The 24,060-nt window shown below is 39.7% G+C and overlaps 1 protein-coding gene across 2 annotated transcripts in view; it reads left to right on the plus strand.

The window, feature by feature from the left end:
* The window catches only part of nlgn3a (neuroligin 3a), a 142,527-nt gene that overhangs the window by 9,801 nt on the left and 108,666 nt on the right, over nt 1-24,060 (plus strand). Inside the window, exons 3-4 of one of the 2 annotated variants that reach the window (XM_072438279.1) lie at nt 2,005-2,064; nt 15,050-15,199. In XM_072438279.1, the coding sequence (XP_072294380.1) occupies nt 2,005-2,064; nt 15,050-15,199 (210 nt within the window). The remainder of the gene's footprint in view (nt 1-2,004; nt 2,065-15,049; nt 15,200-24,060) is intronic. The other variant, XM_072438288.1, reaches the window with a different exon arrangement.

Here is a 24,060-nt window from a genome sequence, read left to right on the forward strand (position 1 = left end):
GTGTGGTGGAGCCAAAAGCTCAGTTGAGATTTGCGTCTCTCAGGCAGATTTTACAATTGGGACCTAAAATGGGGCAATGGGGGTTATCGAATTGTGCACACTGTCTGATTAATCAAGACTATGAGGAGTAAAACTGCGCGAACATGTTGCACGTCTGGAAATCAGGTATAAACGTTTTGCACAGAGCAGACCACTGCAGTTTACACATCAATGGGACCTTAAACATGATTTCAATTTATTGTGTATGGCTCATTTACAAATATAATATAATATACACTGTTCTGACGGAAGGGGGAGATTATAGAAACACACTTTACCTGCGACAATCTGGCCGGGATTCTCATTTGAACTGGAACGGTAAAGAATCTGTTCATCAAACGGACCGTGAGTAGGCTTTTGACACCGGATGAGATGCAACTCGTCTGTTCGCTCTTTGCCTGTTTCTCTCGACCTGTGCCTCTCCAAAGCAGCGCACGTGTCGTCCCATTGACCCATTTGAAACTCTGTTTTCGAGAAGGTTATAATGAAATCCTCTCGATCTTCGGCCCCAGATTCATCATTGTGCTGGTTACAGGCAAACGCTGCAGGTTTTCCAACACATCCCTCAGTCTTACCCCTCATAAAAACATCAATGTGCTATAAATAATAATAAAATAAATAAGGTGCAGCATGCGCACAAATTAGCACGTGTTAATTTTAAGATGTATTCACAATTTAGAAATGCTTAGTAAATCTGGCCCCTTAAGCACCGCTTTGTCCAATCACAATAGTTAGTTGTAGCACGTCCCTCAAATATCCTTGTATCATTCAAAACTAAATATAACTTCTTTTATAAGTGTTTTTCAGTTCTCTGTGTTGTTTTTTTCTTTTATTGAACACAGTTGGACATTTCTCTGATTTATTAATCTGCCTTTCTATCACGGCCATTGAAACTTAGTTGGCATTCACTATACAAACTGCAGTGGACTCGGTTCGATTGGGGACCAAAGTTGCAACATTGTCTCTGGTCACGTTCACAATACGTCAATCGAAACAAATGCACCGAAAGACGCACCCCCCCTTCGCCTGTAGAGACGCTGTAAACAATATCAGCCAAAAGAGTGACATGGAAATGTGAGACCTGGAGCTCTGCCTGATCCGCGCCACATACACAAACTTGGAGCGGGACATTAGCAGTATTTGGATTAATTATTTGGCTTTTGCGGATCAAACCCAGAACCTGCCTCACATGTGCGGCTCATTGTGAGCTGCAGCCTCTGCGAGTCGCATCCCTGTGTTTCCACGTCAGGAGGACATGTGACTATGAGGTGGGCTGAATGCTTTGGATCACTCGGAATGCCCAGGGTAAAGAAAATGTGATCAAAATCTCTGCTGTTTTATAAACACAGGCTCTGAAAGGTATGACGTTGTCACATACTTGTACATGTACAGCTTAATACTGGCTGAATATAGGCAGCTTAAGAGTTATTTTTCATGTTTGGTCCCATTTAGCTTTAAAACATGTTTTTGTAAGTATAATTGTTCAATCGGATCGAGACTGACCTTTCCAACCAGACCAGAGTTTGTTTCTTTTGTCCTGATCAGAGTTTGATTGGGCGTTCACAATTACCCAAACAAACCGAACGAGCGAGGCAAATAAATACTGATTTGACTCAAAAGTATATTATAACTGCAAGTATTGTGAAAGTGTGTAGGGCAATGGTTGTCGGGCTTTTAAAGCCAAGTATCGCAGCTTTCCGATTACCAGCAGATCTAAACCAGGGCTAAATTAGGGCTTAACCAGGTGAAAATGCCTTGTGTATGACTCCTATGTCTTTTGAACACAAACTGATGTAAAAATGTTGTTTTCTATGTAACTATTTACAATTCCATATTTAGAGTATATATATGTACTTTTGATGTATTGTATTGCATTGTCTGTATTTGGTTTGAACTTTCCATTGTTTTGTGTCTCTTTTGAATTTCCCTGTGCTTCTTCTATGTCTCTTCTTGCTCCAATAATAGGTTCCCACTCAAAAAAACAGAACGGGGATTTATCGGATAACGACGGTGATGAAGACGAAGGTATTTGCTGTGGTGAAGATAATGCATGATTTCTCCAATTGTTTTTCTGTCATTCCTGAGTTTATTTTGGTTACAATTTTCAACATGTAAACCTTACATCTATTATGTCACATATTTATTTTTGTGAGACGATTTTAGACTCAGTCCATTGAGAAAAAGTTGAGACACTGTAATACAACATGAGGTCAATTTTAAACAATTCTTAATTGTCTTTAATTACATTGTCTGAAATTTTGCATTGGCCAGTTGACCAAAAACGTTCCACATTCATTTGAACTCCTGCTGATTGTTTTGTGCGTGTATCATCTTCTACTATTTATTTTCCACTCCTTACAGTGTGCCAACTTTTTTGGGAATTCAAATTTTCATTTTAAATCTCTTGACAAGTGTCTTTACAAGTCATCACAATAGCCCCTGTTTCAGATGTTTCTAAATTTAACTAGTTTCGCAGTGATTGACTTTGGAGTTAGATTAAATCTTGTCGCTGTCTGGAGAGATTAAGCCATTTCATTATAGCCCGCGCTGACAGGAACAAGTGTTATTACCGGGGCTGGGCTGGTGGCGGAGGCAGTGGTATCTCAAGGTGTGGCTGGCGGCACCATTTGCGATGCTAATGTTAGAGGAGAGAGCAGCAGCGGAATATATCGCTGTTCTCCAGGTTGGTGCCAGCTCATTCAGATGAGGATGAGGCAGTTCACGAGTGCTGCTGAAGAGGATTAGGAGAGGTGTAGAAAATGGGAAGTTGCCGCTCAGCAATCGCATTGTTCACTTTCCATATTTATCTTGGGATATTCCTGGCTCATGGTGGATCTTTGCCTGAGATTAGAGACGAGAGATGATTCCTGTGCTGCAACAGAAACGGCTTAAGCTGAATCAAGAGGCTGGGTACAGCCCCTGCCCTTGTCTCCCCCCCCCCGTCTGTGTAGGGCAAGTGATGCAAGCATGAGCTGTGTCTTTGGAGATTGGACTTTTAACATTTACTTAGATGAATGGATTTTAAAGTGTGGTTGAAGCCTATCGTGCATCATTCAAGTCAAGAATTCAAATGAGCGGTGCACAGTTGGGTGGTAAACAGTCTGGAGACAGAGGTTTTCTTTCCTGTTACTTGTTGATGAAAAATGTGTGTAAGTATCATATAGTCACTTTTAAGAGCATTTAAATTTCAATAATGTACAATTTAAGGTGGATAAAGGAATAAATATGGGCATGCACAAACAGATTAACGCAACTATAATTTATATACACTATTTTCTAACAGCATTGTAGTTTGGGCAGAAGCCAAAGGTGAAACATCCAATACAACCAAAACAAATATGGCAATGCCAATTATGGCCCTTTTAGCAGTGAAAAAGCTTGCACAGGGAAGGGCTTTGAGTGTTTGTGGAGAGGAAAGATCTCAGTGACTTCCGCTGTTATGATGCTTTGACCAATCTTGAAGTATTTGTCTTAACGTCCAGTTCTACACATGTATCTATCAGCAAGAGCCTTTGCAGATGGATACATGTGTAGAACTGAATTCAGAGGGCTATATCAATCTGGCATGAACCAGTTGAACCAATATCTTATCTTATCTTATCTTAAACATCCCCATGAAGTTAGAAAAATGTCTTGTCTTTCTTCTTGGTAGACAATGACAAACAAAACATAAAATCATGTTTCACCTCGGTAAATGGGAAATCCATATCAGATCAAATCAAATCAATCTAAGATAATACATGTAGGAACAGTGCTGGCCAAGTTACTCTGAAATTGCAATTTGAGTATTACTGTCCCAAAATTGTATCAGAGTTACACTGCTTGCATTATGTTTGAGTTTCTTTTGTTGTTTTGACAAATTTGCAGTTCGAAAATTCCTAAGAAATATTTTAGTGGCATTGTATTTTCCAAATATCATAGAACTCATACTGTATCATGTTGTATTCTTTTTAATAAAATTGTCCATGTTTCATCTGATCAAGACCCTTTGGGCTTCATATATATTATATAATATACAGCCTATATACAATGTTGAAGCCAGTGTTGGAGCCTTTGCCAGGGGGCGGTTCCAGGTGGCTCTTTTGCCACCTTGCTGACCTTAACGCTGGTGTAAAGAGGCTGGACTTGGCCGCTGGAGGCTGGAGTGGGATGGTGCCAGTCCCTATGGTGATAGTGATTGCTCCAATGACTGACGGCACGGTGGCATTCAAAAGCACCACCTGTATGGGAGATGTTTGCAGTCACAGAAGTGAGCAATAAAATGGTTTGATTTTCTGTTTTCAATGTGTTCTTAAAATTGAAAACAAAAAACCCATATTGAAATATTGCCTCGGAGCGTGGTTTCTTTATTTACTGCACCATTATTTCTATTGCACAATGTAGAGAGCTCGCTTTCTCCCCTGGGGTGCCCGGACTAAACCAAGACAAAACTAGATCCTGAACATGGAGATGCTGCGCACAGAAGGCACATCTCTGCTTTTAAATTTGATTTGTGATCCATAAACGAGGGGAGGCAGCAGCAGGGCCATGGGAGCAAATGATCCCTGAGCGCACACCCCCAGACTGCTGCCGTGCTTTACTCCCCAGTCTCACCCACAATTTGAGAACCACTGCTGTAAATCAACTTTCACCTTCACTTATATAAGCATTTGAAATATTTTAGTGCCCACACACTTACAATTATACATTCATAAAACTGAAGCTACACAGTAGGACAGTAATATGCTGCTCAGATTACGCAGCTCCTCTGCTCCTCGTGACAATTACAGCTGCTTGGCATAATGAACGATAGGAAACATCTTGGTCTTCTTCTAGGAGTTAGGATCAGCCCGTCATAAGTTTAGACCAGTTTGCCTCTCTAGTTGAGTAATAAGCCGGGCATTGATGTGTGGACACTATTGGAATGAGAGAGAGGAAAAAAGGTGCTGGACTGACACGGAGCCACGAGATGCTAAGGTAGGACTTTTCTCCATAGTCAGCATGGGACTATCAGCAGGATATGGGACAGAAAGCATACACCTAAACGGAACAGAAGTGCTGGAGCGGGTTAGACTAAGCTTTGCGGTGCTTGGTGAGCTGCCTGGTGAAATGTCTGTGCAGCATGCACCATAATAACATGCCCTTGTAACTTGAGTTACTGAGATTGTAACTGACAGTTACAATCTTATATTGCCCATTTTCAACTCAGGAATGCGTTATAGTACTGCGTTACTGAAAAATTCTATATATTGCTGTAACTTTTATTTTGTAGCGCATTACTTCCAACACTATGTAGGAATATAAATATAAAAACAACTTCTCTGCGGAATAAGTATACATGCCTTGTGTGATACAAATTCCCTAACAGGCAATAGAATCCTTGGCTATCTATATTTATTATACAATATATGTTCATTGTTATGCTAAATATAAGGAAATATACAGTTGTTTTGTGTCAAAACCAGCCTCTGACATGCTGTTGATTGGTTGCAAGTTGTCAAAATACTGGTTATTTTATCATTTGTAGTATCTAATTTGTGGCTTATGCTAATTCCTCCATGTAATTTGTATGGCTGCATCCTTAACAAACCGTCCTCATTTGAAAACAAACCCAGCAGAAAGTTCCCAAATGCAAGAAGGCGCATATTGCTTATTGCTTTTTGGCATGTTAGTAGGTTTAACACCCATAGTGTTTGGTTCTGTCATACATTTACATCCGCTCTACATGTTCCTGGGGCCCAACAGTGAATCCTCTCCTGTTTGCCGGGGGCTCCTTTCTCTGGCAACCCGCCCTTGATCACAGAACAGGACACACAGGTGTTTCCTCATTTAAGCCCAGGGCAAGCTGTTGAAATTCAAGCCAGACTCTTCCTCTCACGGCGCCTCTCCTCTGCACAGGGCCACGTTCCTCCCTCGGAGCTAACCCACATGCGTCAGCCCGTGGAGCCCTAAGTCCGTTCAAAATCGCTGACAAGTGCCGATCCCATTGTCTGGCACGTCTTCGCCAGTGTAGACAGTGGCTCGGTCTACAAGCTGCTGCCTGAGACAAGTCTTACTGAGAATGTGACAAGTCTTTTCTTTACCCAGCGAAACTAATGCTATTTACAGAGCATCACCGCCCAAACACAATACAGTCCCCACAGAAGACTGCAGAAACACTGTGGCTAATGCGCCTGTGACGGAGTTGACTATCCACCAAACAGCAGCATCCAGAAGAGTTTCATTTTTCTGATGGGTCTGTTTTTTGAGTTGTCATACCAACACAAAAGACGAAGCTTTGGCTACGACATAAATAAATCTAGGTTGTGTGTTAGGCTACATACAAAATGGCACCATAACAGCAAGCTAACCAGGATCCAATGTAATATTGCCTGCATCTGTATGCAAATAACAACATCAGCCTGGTGTGTACTTTAGCAAGGATGTGTAGCCTACTGCTTCATAGTAATCTGGACAAACAAGTACAGATCTTACTTTACCTAACAAAAAAAACAAATCTGTTGACATTTCATATTCCTATTTCCTTCTTGTGATGATGTAATTGTTATTTTCCCCCTACTTATTCATTCACCATTCACCAAAGAAAAGTAGATATAGTTGAAATAGGCTAAATGTGGACAGGGGACATCTGTGCGTAAGCGGTGAGTGCACACAGTTGGTGTCTGGCACAAGCACTTCATAGAACAGACCAACACCAATTGTACTGATAAAACACAGAGGTCCTACTGTGCCATAACGTCACAACAAATCCATGTTCAAGAACACGCATGTGGACACTCACCTCAAGACAGAACAATCCACCCATTACAGGCTTTGGCACCTCCATGAAGAAAATAACAATATTTCCCCCAAAGTCTGACAGAGCGCTGTCCTGAAGGTCACTCACAGTTCTGTGTCTGACAGCACAATCATCCAGGCACTGTTGCACAAAACAATACCACCATTTTACAAAACTGCACCACCACACATGCTGTTCATACATCGTGATAGTGACCTATAAATGGCGCAGGAAGCTGGCAAAAAAGTTCACTTTCCTCATTATTACAGAAGCAGCAGCAGTGATGTTCCATACGGTCCACAGCTGACAGAAATATGTGGCTTGTCCACCCACTTGTCTGGGAGAGAACCGGCATGAAGACCGTTCATAGAAATAATATAATAATAATTATAAATAATGATAATAATATTGACTTCAAAAATCTGATCATGTGTATAGATCCCAAATGCAGACAAATGTTGGTTATTCATTTATAGACATTTCTGGGTGTGTGTAGCCAGGGTCTCAGGGTGGTGGAAAATGTGCACTGTTGCCATAGCGATTGACTGTTCAAAACTAAATATTTTATCTTTTGAAAGGTGAAAAGTCCTCATAATGTCACCCATAACATGAATCCGAAACCATGATTAGAGAAACATATCACACTGTAGCTTCAAAATTATAATAAGCTTAACAAATGTAAACAGACTCCAACATTATCTGATTCCGTAAGTGTGGACTTATATTCTATAGAACTCACAAAATGACAAGCTATAAGATCATAAGATATCGCCTCAAACAAACCAGTCCTCAGGTAGAGCAGTCTCCATTTCTCATTATTTAACAGAACCTGTGCATAAATATACTTGGTGTTCTGGTCCTTGCACAGACCTCTGAGTCCTTGTCGGCTGTCTCACATTATCCTGCTCTCATAAGTGGCTCTGCTATTATTGTTGGTAATGGCCATCTCCTTGTCTACAGTAAATGTGCTGCATGCATTACTGATGAAAATCAAACATTAGTATTCAAATTAAAGGCCAGAACATCGACAGAACTGTGTGTTCTCACAATTTTAAGTTACACAAAAGCAGCAAAAATAAGTAAAATGATGCAGTTGTATGTTCAAGTTGTATGTTCAAGCCGCCAGTGATTGTGACCAATATTTAGAATGATGAATTACTTTTACATACTGTTTAATTGAATTTAAATATTAAAAAAATGCTACCAAAATCAAAACCAAATAGAAAATGGTAGAATTAAAATTATCCTAAAGTACCTCTAAACTAAATCTGACAATATTCTGCTTTGACTCTTTGAGAATTGTTACTTGTGAATGCAGCTTGTGGCCCCTACTTTATATCCCCTGCACCTCCCTGCCACATATTCTTATGCAGCCCAGAGCTCTATGTGTTGTGTGCCTGTTCTAACCCCCTCTGTCTCTCAGTCTGTTCAGCGCAGCATTACCAGGCTGCTGTCTCTGCTGGCAGTTTGTCTCTCCTGCCTCTTCTCTCCACAGCACCTACATCCCACCACCAGGCTTCAACTGCCCCCACCACACTTTTATAAACCATTTAAAGTTTACCTAATGCTAACTTAATCAGATAAGAGACGTGCTGCTGAGTGCTTAATCTGGCAGTGATGGTAAGGCAGTTTTCCCATTACCACTTCACAATGAGAGCAGCAGTAGCCCAATCCATAGAGTAAAATATGTGTTGGTGAAATTCCATATAAACTATCCAGCTTGACTCTATAAGTGCACATGTTTATGCAATCACATGTGTCAAGTCAGTGAAGCAGGCAGACACATGCTCATTTGTACAAATAAACAATGCTTTCATCCAAACAGCAGACACATAGAACATAGCCTCACATGTATATCCTTCTGCAGAGAGGCCCTCCATCACTGCTGTGCTCTGGAGCAGAACTATGTCCCACCTGCCTGTAGGCTACTACCTGCTAGTTGGATCTATATGATTGTAAACATGCTGTGTTGTATTTCCCATGTCGAATTTGAGTTTTCCAGCAAGAGACACAACATTATTATATTATAACAACTGAGACGTTTTTGGCAGCATAGAACAAATGTAGAAGGTGCAATGTAGCTTTAGGCCTCTAAATCCATCTGTAGCACTTCTATATGATGTACTTTTAGCCAATTTATTTGTCATTTATTTTCTACAAATATTAGCTTTTTATTTCAATGCTTGCATAACTTTTAATATGTCACTTGCACAATCTAGAGCAAAGACAGACTAGAGAATGCAGAATTCACAGGCTGGCCATTTCCCTCACCCATAGCAGAGTCTGTGTGATGTGGCACAGATGAGAAATAGGGGCCTTTATGTCCACTTATGTGAAGATATTTGGGATGCTGCAGCTGCCCAGCCTTTTTCTTAGATAAGCATTGCTGCTAATGGCGGATCCACAAGGGCATCATTTGAGTCATTTCAAAGGCTGCTGGAGCTAGTGTGTTACTGTCATCTTTCCCCCTTTGTCCTTTACTCTTGAGTGGCATAAAATAATTGGCAAGGCAAAACATACAAAAACAGGCTGCTTTTGAAACCTCTGGAGAAAAGAACAAGGATGCAGATGAGCTTTGAATTAGTAAACCAAGGCATTTTCACTACTTCCTTATGCAATTCCCTACAATATGTAAGGGTCTGCCCTATGCACTTGTGTAATATGATTATTAGTATTCTGCCCTCAGCCGTTCAGAGGATTTTTTTATTGTAGCCAAGCTCACACCAAAGACAACAGGCTCCTCCTGAAAGTCAAATGAGTTTTAACACCACAAGCCAAAAGCTGTCTTTGAGTCGTGAACGTGGAGCTTTCTCTTCTCATCTAAATCAAAGCGAGCCATACCATTTTCTTTGTAAGACACAAAGCCGACAAACACAAAGAGCTGTTCTTCTTACAGCAACTTATTGCAATAATGTGCAGTCCAACTTACTTAATAGTAATATATTGTATTCAGCGTATTTCTCATATAGGCTGGACTCGGCTCTCTGAAAGAACCTTATTTACCTCATAAACACACAGGCACTATTCACCTTCACACAAAGGTCATATCTTCCATTATTTTTTGAGGAGATGTCAAGATTCATAGTGTGGACATAAACTCCATTTAAAAAACGCCTGCTCATGTATGGATTTATTTTACAGTCTCCTTTAATATCTCAAAGATGATTGTATGAGCTTAAACCACAACCAGGCCCAATTATAAACCAAGACATTGCTAACAAAGATGATAACTGTCAAAAAAGATGTTAAAATGTTATATTATATCTGGCATTAAAGTGCATATGACAGGTGTTCATGTTTATTTAAATAATGACTTATGTTTTAGGGATAGATATTTATCATAGTTTTGCACCAGTCAAGTGTCAGTTTGTGAAGAAAACTTAATTACAGGAAGTAGAGATGATCTAAAACAGAAACCCTCTGTGATGTCATCAATGAGCGACATTTCATCTAATATACATGGACAATTTACACAAAAGTGACACCATTTTCTGACAGTTGGAACAATCATTTAACAAAATAAAGGTGTTATCAGATATTATTATTTGTCAAATAACTCGGGTCAAAAGCTTCTCCCAGACTTCCACACTTGACGTCACCTGCTGTGCTGAGACTGACAAAAATCTGCTGTTTTGTGAGTTTATCTGAAATATTTGAGCCCTCTAACTAGCCGTTGCTACATTAAAGGGTTTAAGGTTGACTGTCCACAGATAAGAGCAACAGATTAGCGCCAGAAAGCCCAGACATCCGTGTTCAATGAATAACGTTAGCCAGCGAAAGTGAAAATAGAAGGGTGTTTTCCAATACATATAACTCGCTGGTGTTAAGCTTTTGAGAAGAATAAGAAAACAAAAGTTACTGGTTAGTTTTATTCAATGCTGTTAAATAATGAACTCAAAAATTGCATTACTGGTTGCATAAAAATCCAAACTTTCCAAGATAAAAAGCACCTGAATGCAAACATCGACTTCTCATCTATGTCACATCTATTGAGCGTTTGCAACCAGGAAGTAATATTCAAAACTTCATCAAACATGTCAAACTGGGGAAAAATAGGCACAATTGTAAGTAAAATGTTAAATATATAATAATGTTTACTACGTTTTAGTTAAAAAGGCACTTAAGGTTTAATAACTCCGACTCCGGGCTGCGGGTGCAACTTATCTGAGCACATTACTATATAAACGATAGATCATCTTCGTTGGCTCAAGAGAAATGTCTGCTATTTCAGTCCGTCTCACCAAAAAGGAGCTGCAAATTGTAGTGATAACTCCCTGCTTGTTTTTAGAAACTGAACATTTCTCGTAGCACTCTTTTCCCACCAGCCCTTGCTATCACACTTCCCTGACATCCAGTCGACTAGTACAAGCTCGCAGGCGGCTGTAGTGTAATTACTTTGATTTTTGGAGGGAATATTCTCATAAACAGGAACATGGGCGTAATGAACTTGTTCCGATCCGAGAAGCGTGAAGCCCCGGCCGCCACGAGCTTTACAGAGGGGTGCGTGTCATGTCCTGCCACTTCCAGACCCTGACACAGAGTCGCACCACCCCCACCACCGCCCCCACCACCGCCCCCACCTCCGCCCCCACAAACCCGGACCTCCCTGACGACAGCCACTTGACAGCCTCCATGTCCCAGCAGTTGTTGACACAGTCCATGCCACGTCACTTATCTCCGATCGCGTTTGTCCCCGTCTCGTGATGAAGTATCAGGTCAAGCTCTGGGTACTACATAGTGCTTAACGTCAGATATGTGACTGTTTTCAAAGTGGAGGGAGGAAGGATGGAGCGATCGAGGTTAAGTCAAGGGGGAGGGGGAAAACAATGTGGCTGCAGGTGAAGAAGAATGTGTGCCCGCAGAGCTTCGTGATTTTTTTTTTTTATACTGGAAGCCGCAACAGGGGCAGTCTGCTCTGGAGGTTTGCCCCCCGCTGGTCCTCCAATCAGTCTAGGACCCCACAGAAAGTCTCACAAAGGAGTTCAGCATTTCTTGTTATGATGTGGCCCATGTTCACTGGTGTTATGGTGCATAGTGATTGAGCGCAGGTACGTGTACAGTCAAACTAATCCATTGTTTGAGGCTTTGGACCGGCACTTGTGACCTGTTGTGTTGCTTTGATTCTGGAAATGTGACTTGTTCTTGACATTGCATGATCTTAATTGTTTTATTTCTTTGAACAAAAGTGAATGGTGTGAGTGCATTCTTTCTGTATTCATTTGTTCACATTTCATTTGAGTGTCACACAGCAGTAAGTATACTACATGTACTGTACTACATGCTACTTACTGCACACAAAAGATACATCAACATTGTAGAGAAGTATGTCATTTTCTACCACTAGATATGTTGCTGTTTATTTTGCCATTTTACTTTGTAACTGTTTGTGCATGGATTAAAATGTTGGCTTCTATTTGTATTAATCAATGTTTTGTCCTTTTTAGCAGAGACAACAAGGCTTTGAAGACCAGAGAGCCAAATCTACGTCACTAAAATAAAGTGTTATATTCGACAGCCTATACACTATTGGCCCATAGATTTGAAGAATATCTTAGTATCAGGTTATGCATTTGTTGTAAGATAAATAATTAAAGGGTAAAAAAACACATTTTAAATATATAATAATTATCGCGTTTGTGAAACACAATTGGCCTATGCATTTCAATTTTTAAATATCCAAAGTTTTCAAATGTGTCACATATTTTTTGCAAACATTAAACTTGATTGACCCAATTATCCACACACAGCAACATACAAAACTGCCATTTCTTCACAAAGTCAACAAATATATGAGGTATTTTAGGTTATACTGAAGAAAAAACAATACTGAAATAAAATGTAAAAAATTCCCAATGAATCAAATGTTGTCATGGCTACCCAATGTGACTCACCAAAAGAGGTGACTGATAACGCTGACATGACTAATCTCTTTTCCCTCTCCTCTCTCCTCTTCATATGTTATTTCACCAAAAGATGTTGTAATGCTATTTTTTACTGTACAGCCTCATTCATCCCCTGCATCAAACCAATGTGTGCATTGTGCTGGCTGTAAATCCCATTTCACTATAAAAGAGCCATCTCAGATACCAGCCAGATAAAACCAAATCATAAATACATTCGGATCATATATAATGCAGGCTATTGTTTTGCTTCTAAGTGCAATGGAGCCATAAACAGCAAAAAGAAAACCATGAAGGGAGGTTACAGAGGTTATAGAGGTTAAAATGCTTTTGCTTAGCTTAGCTTAGCTCCAGCATGCTAATGTGATTGGTTATAACAAGCAGGGCATACAGATGGGTGGATGTGGGATGTGGGATGTGGGAAGTGGGAAGTGGCATGTGATTCTCGAGAAGCATAAATTTTGGCTCTGTCACCATAGCAACCAGAATACAATGCCAGCCCTTAAAAATCTGAACTCATTACTCCCAATATACCGGTATATATTTGTGCAACATTTCATATATGGTATTTCTATGTCTATAGCTTGCACTTTTTGTCCTTTTTCCACCAACTTTTCTTCCTCACGCTCGGGCTTCTGGACAAGAAAGAGAAAAAAAGAGAGCGAGAGAGACAGTGAGTTGGCCAGCGATGGAGGTAAAAGGAGACGCTGGCAAAGGAGGGAGGAAGAGACAGGGAAAAGTGAAAGCAATACAAAGACGAGGATGAAGCGGGGGACAGAGCGAGAGAGAGAAAAAGAGGTATAGGTGGTGATGGGTGCGGTGCAACAGCAAAGGCAGTAGTGAAAATGAGAGGGCACTTCTTGTCTTGTCTCCACAGCGCTCGGTAATTCAGTCTATCCCTTCAGACAGAGAGAGTTTTTTCATCCGGAGCCGTAAGATGCGCTTTTTTTTCCCCCCAGCTCCACTTTTTGTCGCTCCACCTGAGGATAACACCTGTAAACCTTCAGTTCAGCTAAAAGCATGTCGGATCATTCATGCCAGCTTTTTGTTTGTCACACTATCACATCATCGCCCCTCGTACGTTCAGGGCAAATCCTCCTGTTTTTAACTTCGAGAGCTTGGCTCTCCAAGTTAATTCGTTTCGTAATACAAGTCATAATAGTTGAATATCAGACTGCAAAAATAAACAAACGCAATTGTTTCAAACTGTTGTATCAACTGAGCAATTTAAAATATGGAATTTTTACCAATTTTTTTACAGATGCTCAGGCCCATATCCGATTGGCCTAAAATAAACAACATTTTACTGAAACTAAAGCACAGATTTAACAAGCAGGAAGGACCAGAGCAAACAAATTGTTGCACAGAGATAAAATGGGTGTATAAAAGAGCATGGTCGCACCGAGTAATTAGTTGGTGCATTTTCCCTATCACCATCGGGCCAGATTAGCCTCCTCCGTGGTTAGATGTGTCAGACCACCTCTCTTTTTATCGCCCCTAATGGCTTCCTCCATGTCTATATTGGGAAGTGCGTGCTAGAGGGCAACACCAAAATGAACATCAACAGTTGGAGGTAAATAACTACACAGCTATGATGGTATTTTAGTTAATTAGTCGGTTAAAAATATTCAATACAAAGAAAATCATGCTGTGTCGCTTATAAAATAGTTTGCATAATTTTGTTATTAGAACAATACCACTATATACCACTGAACTATTGCTTAAATTACAATGCATAACAACATGTGTGTATTATTTTTTGTGCTAAATTCTGTTATTATTGGTGAAAGTCACTGTATGTGTTGCTTACTTGCTTAATGCATTCCTGGCATCCTAAAATTCACCACAATGAGTCTATAATGATCCCTGAGTGAGTTTTTCCACATGTTACAGCGCACTTCCTGATTGAAAACGGTCTAAAACTAGATGCAGAGAGAGCATAATGGGCTCATTTTTAGTAGAATAGACGCTCTTACAATAAATCAGTGCTAGGTCAAAACAGATTTTACTGTATTATAAATATATTTTTAAATCGGGTACACCCCTTTTATGTCGGAAACAGTCCACATCAGTCTATCTTGCGCTATGTTAATAGTTTGTGTCTGTTCAATTAGATATACCACTTATATATCTGTAACATACATAATGAAAAATAAACTAGGCATTATGAAAGATAGAGTTTATCTTGTTGCACAAAGCCCTACTGCCTAAATTCTTCAAACAGCTGGTATCTGGGAGACAGCTCGGCCATTGCTTGTCTGTCTGCATCCTAAACATTTCACACTTTGACCTTTTTGCTGAGGACTTCGCCAATGAGCCAATGAGCACGTGTTAACCATGGCCACTCTTGCAGACATCCGAGACACTGGAGCCAAGCCGGTGATGGTCTACATCCACGGGGGATCCTACATGGAGGGGACAGGCAACATGATCGATGGAAGTGTGCTGGCCAGCTATGGAAATGTCATCGTTATCACTCTCAACTACCGCGTCGGCGTCTTGGGTAAGCACACTTTCTCTATAATTCTTCAAGGGCATTTTCTGGAGCGTGTTAGTGGGTCACGCTATAGGTGTGAAAAGCAAAGATGAAGCATTACTTACCACGGTTCCCCTGTTTCACAAACGCAGATTAATTGTGTGCAATGAAAGTAAGCTTGTTTTTGTTGTGGCAGTTTGCTAATAAATTAAGAAATTATTGTAATGACTTTGAAAATGGGCTGGTGTGAGAGAGAAGTGTGCTACAGAGAGTGAAGGGTTTTTTTCGCGGACTTGTGGATGGTGCAGATTGACTGGCGCAGCTGAATCCTCTTTCAGACACTTGTGCGAAGGAGAGAGAGAGAGAGCGAGGCAGTGGAGGACGAGGGAGCTCCATGGAAACAGCTGCAGCAACACAAAATGGAGTTTGTTAGCACACTACCAATGCTTTGTACCTATTCCATCCATCTCTCTGACACAGTTGATTTCCCCGTTCACACATTTTTTACATTTAGAACGCTTGGCCAACAAACACTTACTGGATATAAAATGAAATCTGCATGTTGTCATTTGCATTTGTTGAAAACGTTGCTTCAGATTTGGCTTAAATGGATGGCAGGTGCTCGCGAGCAGACTGATGAGGCTGCTGGAGTGTTTTTCGTGTGGCGAACAAAGCTGATTTGAAAACTATTTGTAATAGCATCTATTTCAAAGTTAATTTTACAAATAGGCCACTAACGCAGATGGTGGTGGAGCGCGGTGATACGGTGCAGATTCACGGAGAGTTAGAGCAGATGTTTTCTTTGTTCGGTTCTGGTGGCTTTACACTTTTTTTTTTTACATGAATTAAAATTAATATCCAGTGTCATATCAGACTAGATTTTTCTTTATGTAAGTATTTCAAAGGATATTGTGTACCTAATTGTATTGGTTTCAGAGTGATTCAAATCTAGCACCGTTTCCTTTTATGTTAATACAAAACCCTGATATCAAGTCACATCTTATGTTTAAAATTTAGAGCTGACTTGTGTTAAATTCAGTGTCCATCTAATGTGAGGATCAAATACTCTAATAATTACACCACATAATGAATGTGAACTGGTGAGAAAATATACAATAATAATATTCCCTTTACATGAAAGTCGCATTATCAAACCATTTTGGGGCCAATTACAAATAATACGAACCACATAAGTTTAAAGAATGTTTCAATGTCTCAATGACAAATTGAGCCGCAACATTTGAAGATACACGGTGTAACCTGGTGGAGGCTCATCCCCTTTCATTTATCCATGCTATTGCTTTATAATCTTTATAATCATAGTAAATGTGTCACAATATCAAATGTTATTGTTATGATTATTGTGAGAGGAAATATCACAATTATTATTACCGCAATTGTTGGCACTATGACCAAAACAACAGTAACATTTTTGTTTCATTTCACAAGTCCAGATTTGTGGAATCAAACTTTGTGAAGGAAAACATCACATACATGACATAAACAGCCTGATAAAAAGTGTTTATGTTTTGTTTTTTTATTTAGATTGAACTGAAATAACTCATTGTTGCTGCCTACAATTCTCACAATTATAATGTTTTGTTCTTATGACTATAGTGTGACCTAAATGATAATCGAATAATCTTGACGCGCCAATTCCACTATTTATGGGGCCGAAGTGACATCACACACTCGTTGCTACTGCCATCTTGAGGACGAATGTGGCATGCCGCAGTGTGGGCTGTTTCAAAAAGACTCAAACAAGGATTCCTTTTCTGAGACCCTGTTTGTTTCAGGTAGTTAGCAGCTGGCTAATGCTAGTTTACTTGCGTGGCTATGCTAATTAGGTTAGTTTACTTGCAGGCCGTTTTAACGAGCCAATTGTCTGGTTGTTATATTTTAGTATCAGACAGAAAGTGTGTGCTCTTAAAGCTCTGAGGGCTTGTCCGGTGCAGAGGGCTTGAGGACAAGGAAGCTCAGATGTAAATGTCCGCAAAAGTTTGTTATGGCAAGTTATTGCTGCTTTTAAGTGTCAGTTTGTCTGTAGATAAGGATCAAAGTCCATAACTTCAGTCTTCTTGAAGTATCAACCCTTTTCATTTTCAATTTTATGCTCTGTTTATCGTCGACTATCTAAGCAGAGATAGGCAACAGCATGCGGTGACTTCTTCAACATGGCTGTGACAACAAATAAGTCACTGAAACCCATGTATAACCCATAAAATGTATCTTATCTCCATGGAGACAAGCAGGTGATGCAGGTCCAATCTGTCCAGCTCCAACAGTTACACCGTGCAGCTTCAAACACACTATATTATTTATGGTACACTGAATGTCCACTAGTAATGTAATGTTGTGTCTCCCATTTAAATGTTAGCCCCAGTGGTCTCTTATAACTTCAAGTACAAGACATTTACGTATGTGTGTTGTAGCGAAGAGCGATAGAGGAAGTCCATTTATTCTTAGGCGTTCACAGAGATACATTCGTCAACCTGTGCCGCTCCTGACGCTGGCGTGAGCTCGGTCGGACTATCAATTCTATCTTCACCATTGTTCATCTTGTTGCCGCGTTTATTCGATGTATCTTTTTAACATAAATTCCTGATGTGTTATTTGTAAGTGTCATCCATTTGTACGGCACGGCGCGGTATATTACCACAATCTCCTAAGCTGGATGTGCTTCGCGTTCATAGCTACCAGCACAAAAGCCTGATTCAAATTCATGATCATATTTCTTTCATGGCACTTCAATTATGAGTCAGATGGGATTTTTTTTTTGTCCCCCCCCCTTGTGCCTGGCACATTTTTGCTAAATGTCATTCTACATCATGTACTTCAAAAAAAGCACACGAAAATAGCTAGTTTTGCTGCATAAATACACGGTACGTGCATACACAGTTGACGACGCACTCCTCGTTGCACTCTCCCCGGCAGCCATTCTGAGAAACAAGAAGAAGTGATGCATGTTAGAGAGTGATAATGTCCATCACTAGCGTAGCGTGGTCTGATAGTCTCCCCGTGGTACTTTAAATGGTTATTACATACACACAAAGTAAATAATAACCAAGGCTGCTGAGAGAGAGCTGGAGATTGCGTGATGGGCCAATTTGCCCTAAGCCGACTGAAGATTTCCGCTCATAAATCCATACATACTTGACAAATCATAATTGCACGTCTTCAATTAATTTATGTTTTGCCTTTATAGAAATGATATGGCTCTAACTGTTTGCATTGATCCAAGATAATCTCTGTTAAGTGTTTGACTGAGACACGTTGCAACAAAATGAACTGAAATGCTGAAGTATGCAACAGTCTGGCTTGTAAATGTAGAAGTAAAAGTACCGGTGTTACTGCTATTACAACAATGTGATCACTGATTTACTGTACATAGGTTGTTCAGTTTATGTCGCAGGTCGGGATGTGACAATATCACATTTTTAGTGATATAATTATTGTTAGACGCATTACGCATTACGAATCTTCACAATTATTGACACAACAAAACAATAGGTTAATCCACATAATATTAGTACATTTGTCCAGTCTGGGATCATCTTAAATGAAAACAAAGTGTTAAAAAGCACTTTGCAGGTAGGTTGATTTTTTTAGAGAATATTTTGAATTGAAATGACTAATGTTTGCTTCTATAATGCTAACAACTTACAGTAAATACATGTTACAATTCTTTACAATTATGTCCCTCGCAGATGTTGTAAATGAGGACCAAACTTACTTTATTATTTGGAGGATAAAATGTAATCTAGATAAATAAATGAAAGTAGTTTCCACCGCTGCTGAAAAGATGCTGCTGATTAGAAGACTCTCTTCACCCTTTTGTTCGACATATGCAGGCTCTCACTGTGGCATAGAAATGGGTGCATAAATAAATAAATAATTGCATATTAATGAAAAAACGAAAGCCCTTTTAATTAGGCTGCTTAAAGGGATGGGGGAATAATGGCAACTGAGTGAATTAGACAGGATAATGAGTTTAAATCAAAGACAGACAAGTCAAACCAGGCTCCGTGCTGCTAAAATACTGTCGCTCACCTCGTCCTCCATGAGCAATCTGAATCTGACATTAATAATGCAGTAAACACCTTTGAAAGACAAACATACTGAATGTTTCAGAATTTCTACAGAAACAATAGCAGGCCGCTCTCTAAATCTCAGAATTGTACTTGCAAAGGCTCGAATTCATGAGAAATTAACTAATTGGAAAACACAAAATTGAATTCAGGGATGTTTTATTTATCTACAATTATTAAAAAAGCTAAAATAATTTGCATATTATTATTGCAGTGGCTTTAATTGCAGCATTAGTGCTTTTCTGTTCATTAAAACGTAGCAGAATTAGGGAAATGTGGTCATGTCATTTTAGAATGATTTTCCATTAGCAGTGAACGGGCCTGAGGTGACTCTTTTGGCTTTGCTCAGTGAAAATGCCTCGAACACACCACCTGTTGAAAAACAAATCCACACATTCCCAGTTGAAGGTTTTAGTGACCATTAAATGGAGTAAAAATCTGAAGATAGAACAAGTTTTATAAGAGTGTGTACTGCGTAGCACAGCTAACCCTCTTGGAGGATCTGTGAGCCACTCCCAGGCACATAAAGTGTGGAACACACAGAAATCCAGCAGAAAGGAAACACAGTGCAGAGTCGTAACAAGTCTGTAGTGATTTGCCACCACTTCTTTTCCAATTAAAGTGCAGTAGGTTTGGCCCCGGCAGCCGCCACCTGATGCTCTAACTGCAATTAATGGGCCACACTGTCCTGAGGAATCATTTGGAAACTTTAATATTTCATAGGATTGCAATTTATAAAATTTAGATTTGATCAGTAATTATTTATTGACCCACGTCTGAATGGTTATCAGCAGATGGCAGATAGAGAGTGCAGCTGTTGGGTTAGCATCAGGCACTCGAGTCGGACCAGTTTGTTTACAGCGAGCAGTGTTTGGGTTTGTTCATTGATCAGTTTGTGTGCGCGCGTCTTAGCTCTTTCTGCCCTATGTGTGTGTAGACGTGTCTGTGGTGGTGGGCGTGTAGCTCGTCTTGGCCTCGCCTCTCTAATGATGTGTAATGAGTCCCAGTCAGAGGGGAGTATCTGGTATCACTGCTCTTTACAAATATAATTACTCACTGGCTCTCCAGAGCATGTCAATTTCCCAGTCCATTGGGGGAGGGGACTTAATTACTAGTTTCCAAATGCATTAAAAATTAACAAAAGCTGCCACAGTGCCAAAACCCAAGGTGAGGTCTTTGATGTCAGTCAGGACGCTCAAGTACACTGCGTACTTGTACACACTCATCTGAGTTTTCAGGTTTATAGTGTGACCTCTGATGCCTATCTGACATATCTCTGGGATCACAGCCTTTTATGGCCACGCCGCAAAGGCTGCCACCTCACTTCACCCAACTTATTCAGTCCTTCAAAAGAATACGTCAGATACTATCGAAATAACCTCAGCCATGTTGTGTAGAACTGATGAGTGTTATAGCTAAACATGTGACATTCAAGCAAAAGTACTGTAACTGCCTCTAATTCATCAACAAATCACAGTAGCTTCAGTCTCAATGCATTAAATGCATGTTATTGACTGTGTTAGAAATATGATTTACAATCTCCTTAGCAGCACTCAAAATACTGTAAACTCTCGGTAATGAACTTGAGCAAAGTCAGAGTTCGCTACTGAAATAATGAACTCTAGTGAGTTCAAATGTGTAAGTATTTATATCAGGAATAATTTATACAAATTAAGCACCAAACAAAAGGCTTTCTTCCTTGTGTTAATGTCGGGGAGTGACTTGCTTCAGGCTGCAGCTTGTTGATGTTGCTCTTCTACAAATCACTGCCAAAATATGAACTCCAGCTCTAGACGTCTGGCTGCAGAACATAGGGCAGATGCACTGCCATTGTTCCCAACTCCTCTTTTCTCAGCTCGCTTTGAAACAGCTCAGAACTGTTGATTAACTGAACACTGAGCATGAGACTCTTCACAAATGACTAATACATTATCTTTTGCATTCAGGCAGATTCTGCTTATCCAAAGTTTTAAAATATACAATGTTGTCTCCTTGGATTTATAAAGGGTTCCATATTAGGTTCTGGATAGTAGTTTGGGAAATAAGATAATTTGATTTTAAGTTTTTACTCTTGCAAAAAAATATTAGAATAACGGGTTTTGCTCATAAAAAAACCTAGACAGGGAATATTTTCCTATGTTTTTAGATAAAAAACCTATGAAGAAATTGAATGGGAACAGCCTTAAATGATGCATTAGTCGCTCCAGAGCAAATACAACGGAATAATACAATTACATAGTGTATGTGCCTTTGAAAGGTCACAGCAATGACGCATTACTGGGATGATTAACTGTAATCTAATTAGTTCTTTAAAACTAATGACATTTGGGTAATATGTTGCCATGGTAACATGGCCCCAGGTCAAGACAACCAGATTCAAATAAAGAGTTTTTTTAATTTATAAGGGCTTTATGTAAGTTGAAAGGTCCAAAACCTTCTTTGAAAGTGTTTCTTTTTTGCCTGGAATGTTTCACGAAATAGCCCAGGATCTCCAAGTGGGCAATAAAACAAGTGTGTGTGATTGAATAAATGGAAGATATGTATTTTCATGAGACAAGCAGGTGAAGGCCTCTCCCCAGAAAACGTACATCTGCACCTTTAGCTAAGTCAATTAGAACTTTAAAAGTGAATATATTTTGCAACTCATCCAAGTCCCTCCTTCAGCTCCTCTGACAGAACTGGTCAGTCACTGCCTTGTATCCATAAGAAACTAACTATACTCCTAACAACAAGCGTTTGTCAGCTTTCTTGCATACATTCCCAGGGACTTACGGGAAAAGGAACTTTTATAATTAAACGGTTGAATATTTATTGCTTTTTATTGTCATGGTGACTTCTAGGTGTGAAAAATGATGTACAGTTAAAAACATACAGCCATATTGTATGAAACATACTTTTATAGTATTTGATATAATTCATTTATGAGTGGAAATTGAGTTTATATTGATGATTATAAAACATCCCCATGGATCAGGGAAAAATGTGTGTCAACGTGGACAGTCTGTAGTGAAATAAGGGGGATTTCCCATCACCGACCTTAGATTTGTCTGCAACAACATGAATTGTACAGTCTATAAATAGTGCCAATGTTGTCTCCACTGCCCTCTGTGCATCTTATTTTCATGCAGAATGTAAATGCATGAAGTATAATCCAAACTTAAGGATGAAAGTATTTTTTGGTTTGAAATTTTTTTTGGCCAAGGACTGAACCGATAACGTCTTGGGCAGCGCGGTGCAGCAGCGGTTAGCGCTCTGCCTCATCGCAAGCAGGTACTGGGTTTGACTCTTATGGAGCCTTTCTGTGTGGAGTTTGCATGTTCTCCCTGTGTCTGCGTAGGTTTCCTCCAAGTGCTCTGGGTTTCCCGCTAAAAACAGGCTCCTCCCCTCCTCCCCATGCTTTTAGTGCAGCTTTCTCTTGACAATGTTTCTATTGTGTTTGGCTGTTTCGTGTTGCTTTCACACCACATGCTTATGCCATAAATTGTATAGCTGCTCTACAAATTTGCTTCTGACTTTTACCTCCATTTATTTAGCATGACTATAGCCTTTTTCTATTTACTTGACTTATCTGTGTACCTTGCAGTCACAGTGGCATTCTGTGTGCTGGTTCTACATCGACTGAACAACGAATTCCTATTTACTCTTGTGCCTTGAACTCCGATTGCTGGTGTAGTGTTAATGAGAATTTGTCCTTCCCTTTTCATCTTACAACAAATGCAAGCTGGAACAAAGCTCATTATTTTCATAAGCATGACATTTCAGAAAACTGTGACATAAAAAAATAACCAAAATCAATTTCCTCAGTACAGTAGTGCTATTCAGTGTATGCAAAACAAGCTTGGCTGATTGTAGCGCAAAAAAATAAAGTAAATACGTCTTACAAAGACATCAAAGAGCTAACCCGCCAATTGCTTTCATCTGGTCAAGGGGCGCTCACTGCGTCTCATGTAGAAAACGGCACTCAGACTCAAAGATGGCAAAATGAAGAGCGCAGATGGAGCCTCGCTTCACTGGAGGCAAATGTCGAGCTTGTGTCACTGTTTGTGTTAGAGATGCTTTACTGCTGCATGTTTGACCTTTAGTGGTCAGCGTTTCAATCAATCTAGAACATTCTTTCAGACGGTCAAAGCACTGACAAGTGGACAAATGTATATTTAGCGTTGGTGAATTCGGATTCTGAATCAAAATTTGAGCGTTGTTAACTCCATCGTGTTTTCTAAATGTTGTATCCCATTTTTTATCATTTCAAGAGTGTCAAAATATTCTTCCTACATTGCTCCATTGTGTACTCCATTAACTGTGAGTAAAATAAGTAAATGTTCTACTATTGAGCCACAAACAGTAAACAAATATAAATTAAAATAAGGACAAATCTGCCGACATCTTGTTCTCCATATTTCATGCTTATTAAATGAAGCTTAAAACAAACCACAAATGTCTTTAGAATATTGAATATATCCAGTGTTCACATACACATAATATTACAGTTTTGTTTTGTGCATTATTGGCAGAAATCACAACTTTGGGACCAGGTTCTGGCTTAGCTGTAGTTCCTGCTTACAATTCCACTACTTCATTTTTGTTTGTTTTAAGTGGTCTTTTTGTTTTTATCTTGGCCTTGGATTTGCATAAAATGTTGCCATGGTACAACATTTCTGTTTGATATTAACCCGTTGCCCTCTCGAGACAATTTATGTACACCCACACAATTATCTTAAGAGTTAAGCTGATTATTGTGTAACGCTCTCCAGGGACCAACAGCTCACAGAGTTACAAATGCTCAAATTACTGCCATTTTGA

The sequence above is a fragment of the Eucyclogobius newberryi genome, unplaced genomic scaffold (genome assembly GCF_026437365.1).
Source record: "Eucyclogobius newberryi isolate DKJ021-1_F unplaced genomic scaffold, fEucNew1.0.hap1 SCAF_11, whole genome shotgun sequence".
Lineage (NCBI taxonomy): Eukaryota > Metazoa > Chordata > Actinopteri > Gobiiformes > Gobiidae > Eucyclogobius > Eucyclogobius newberryi.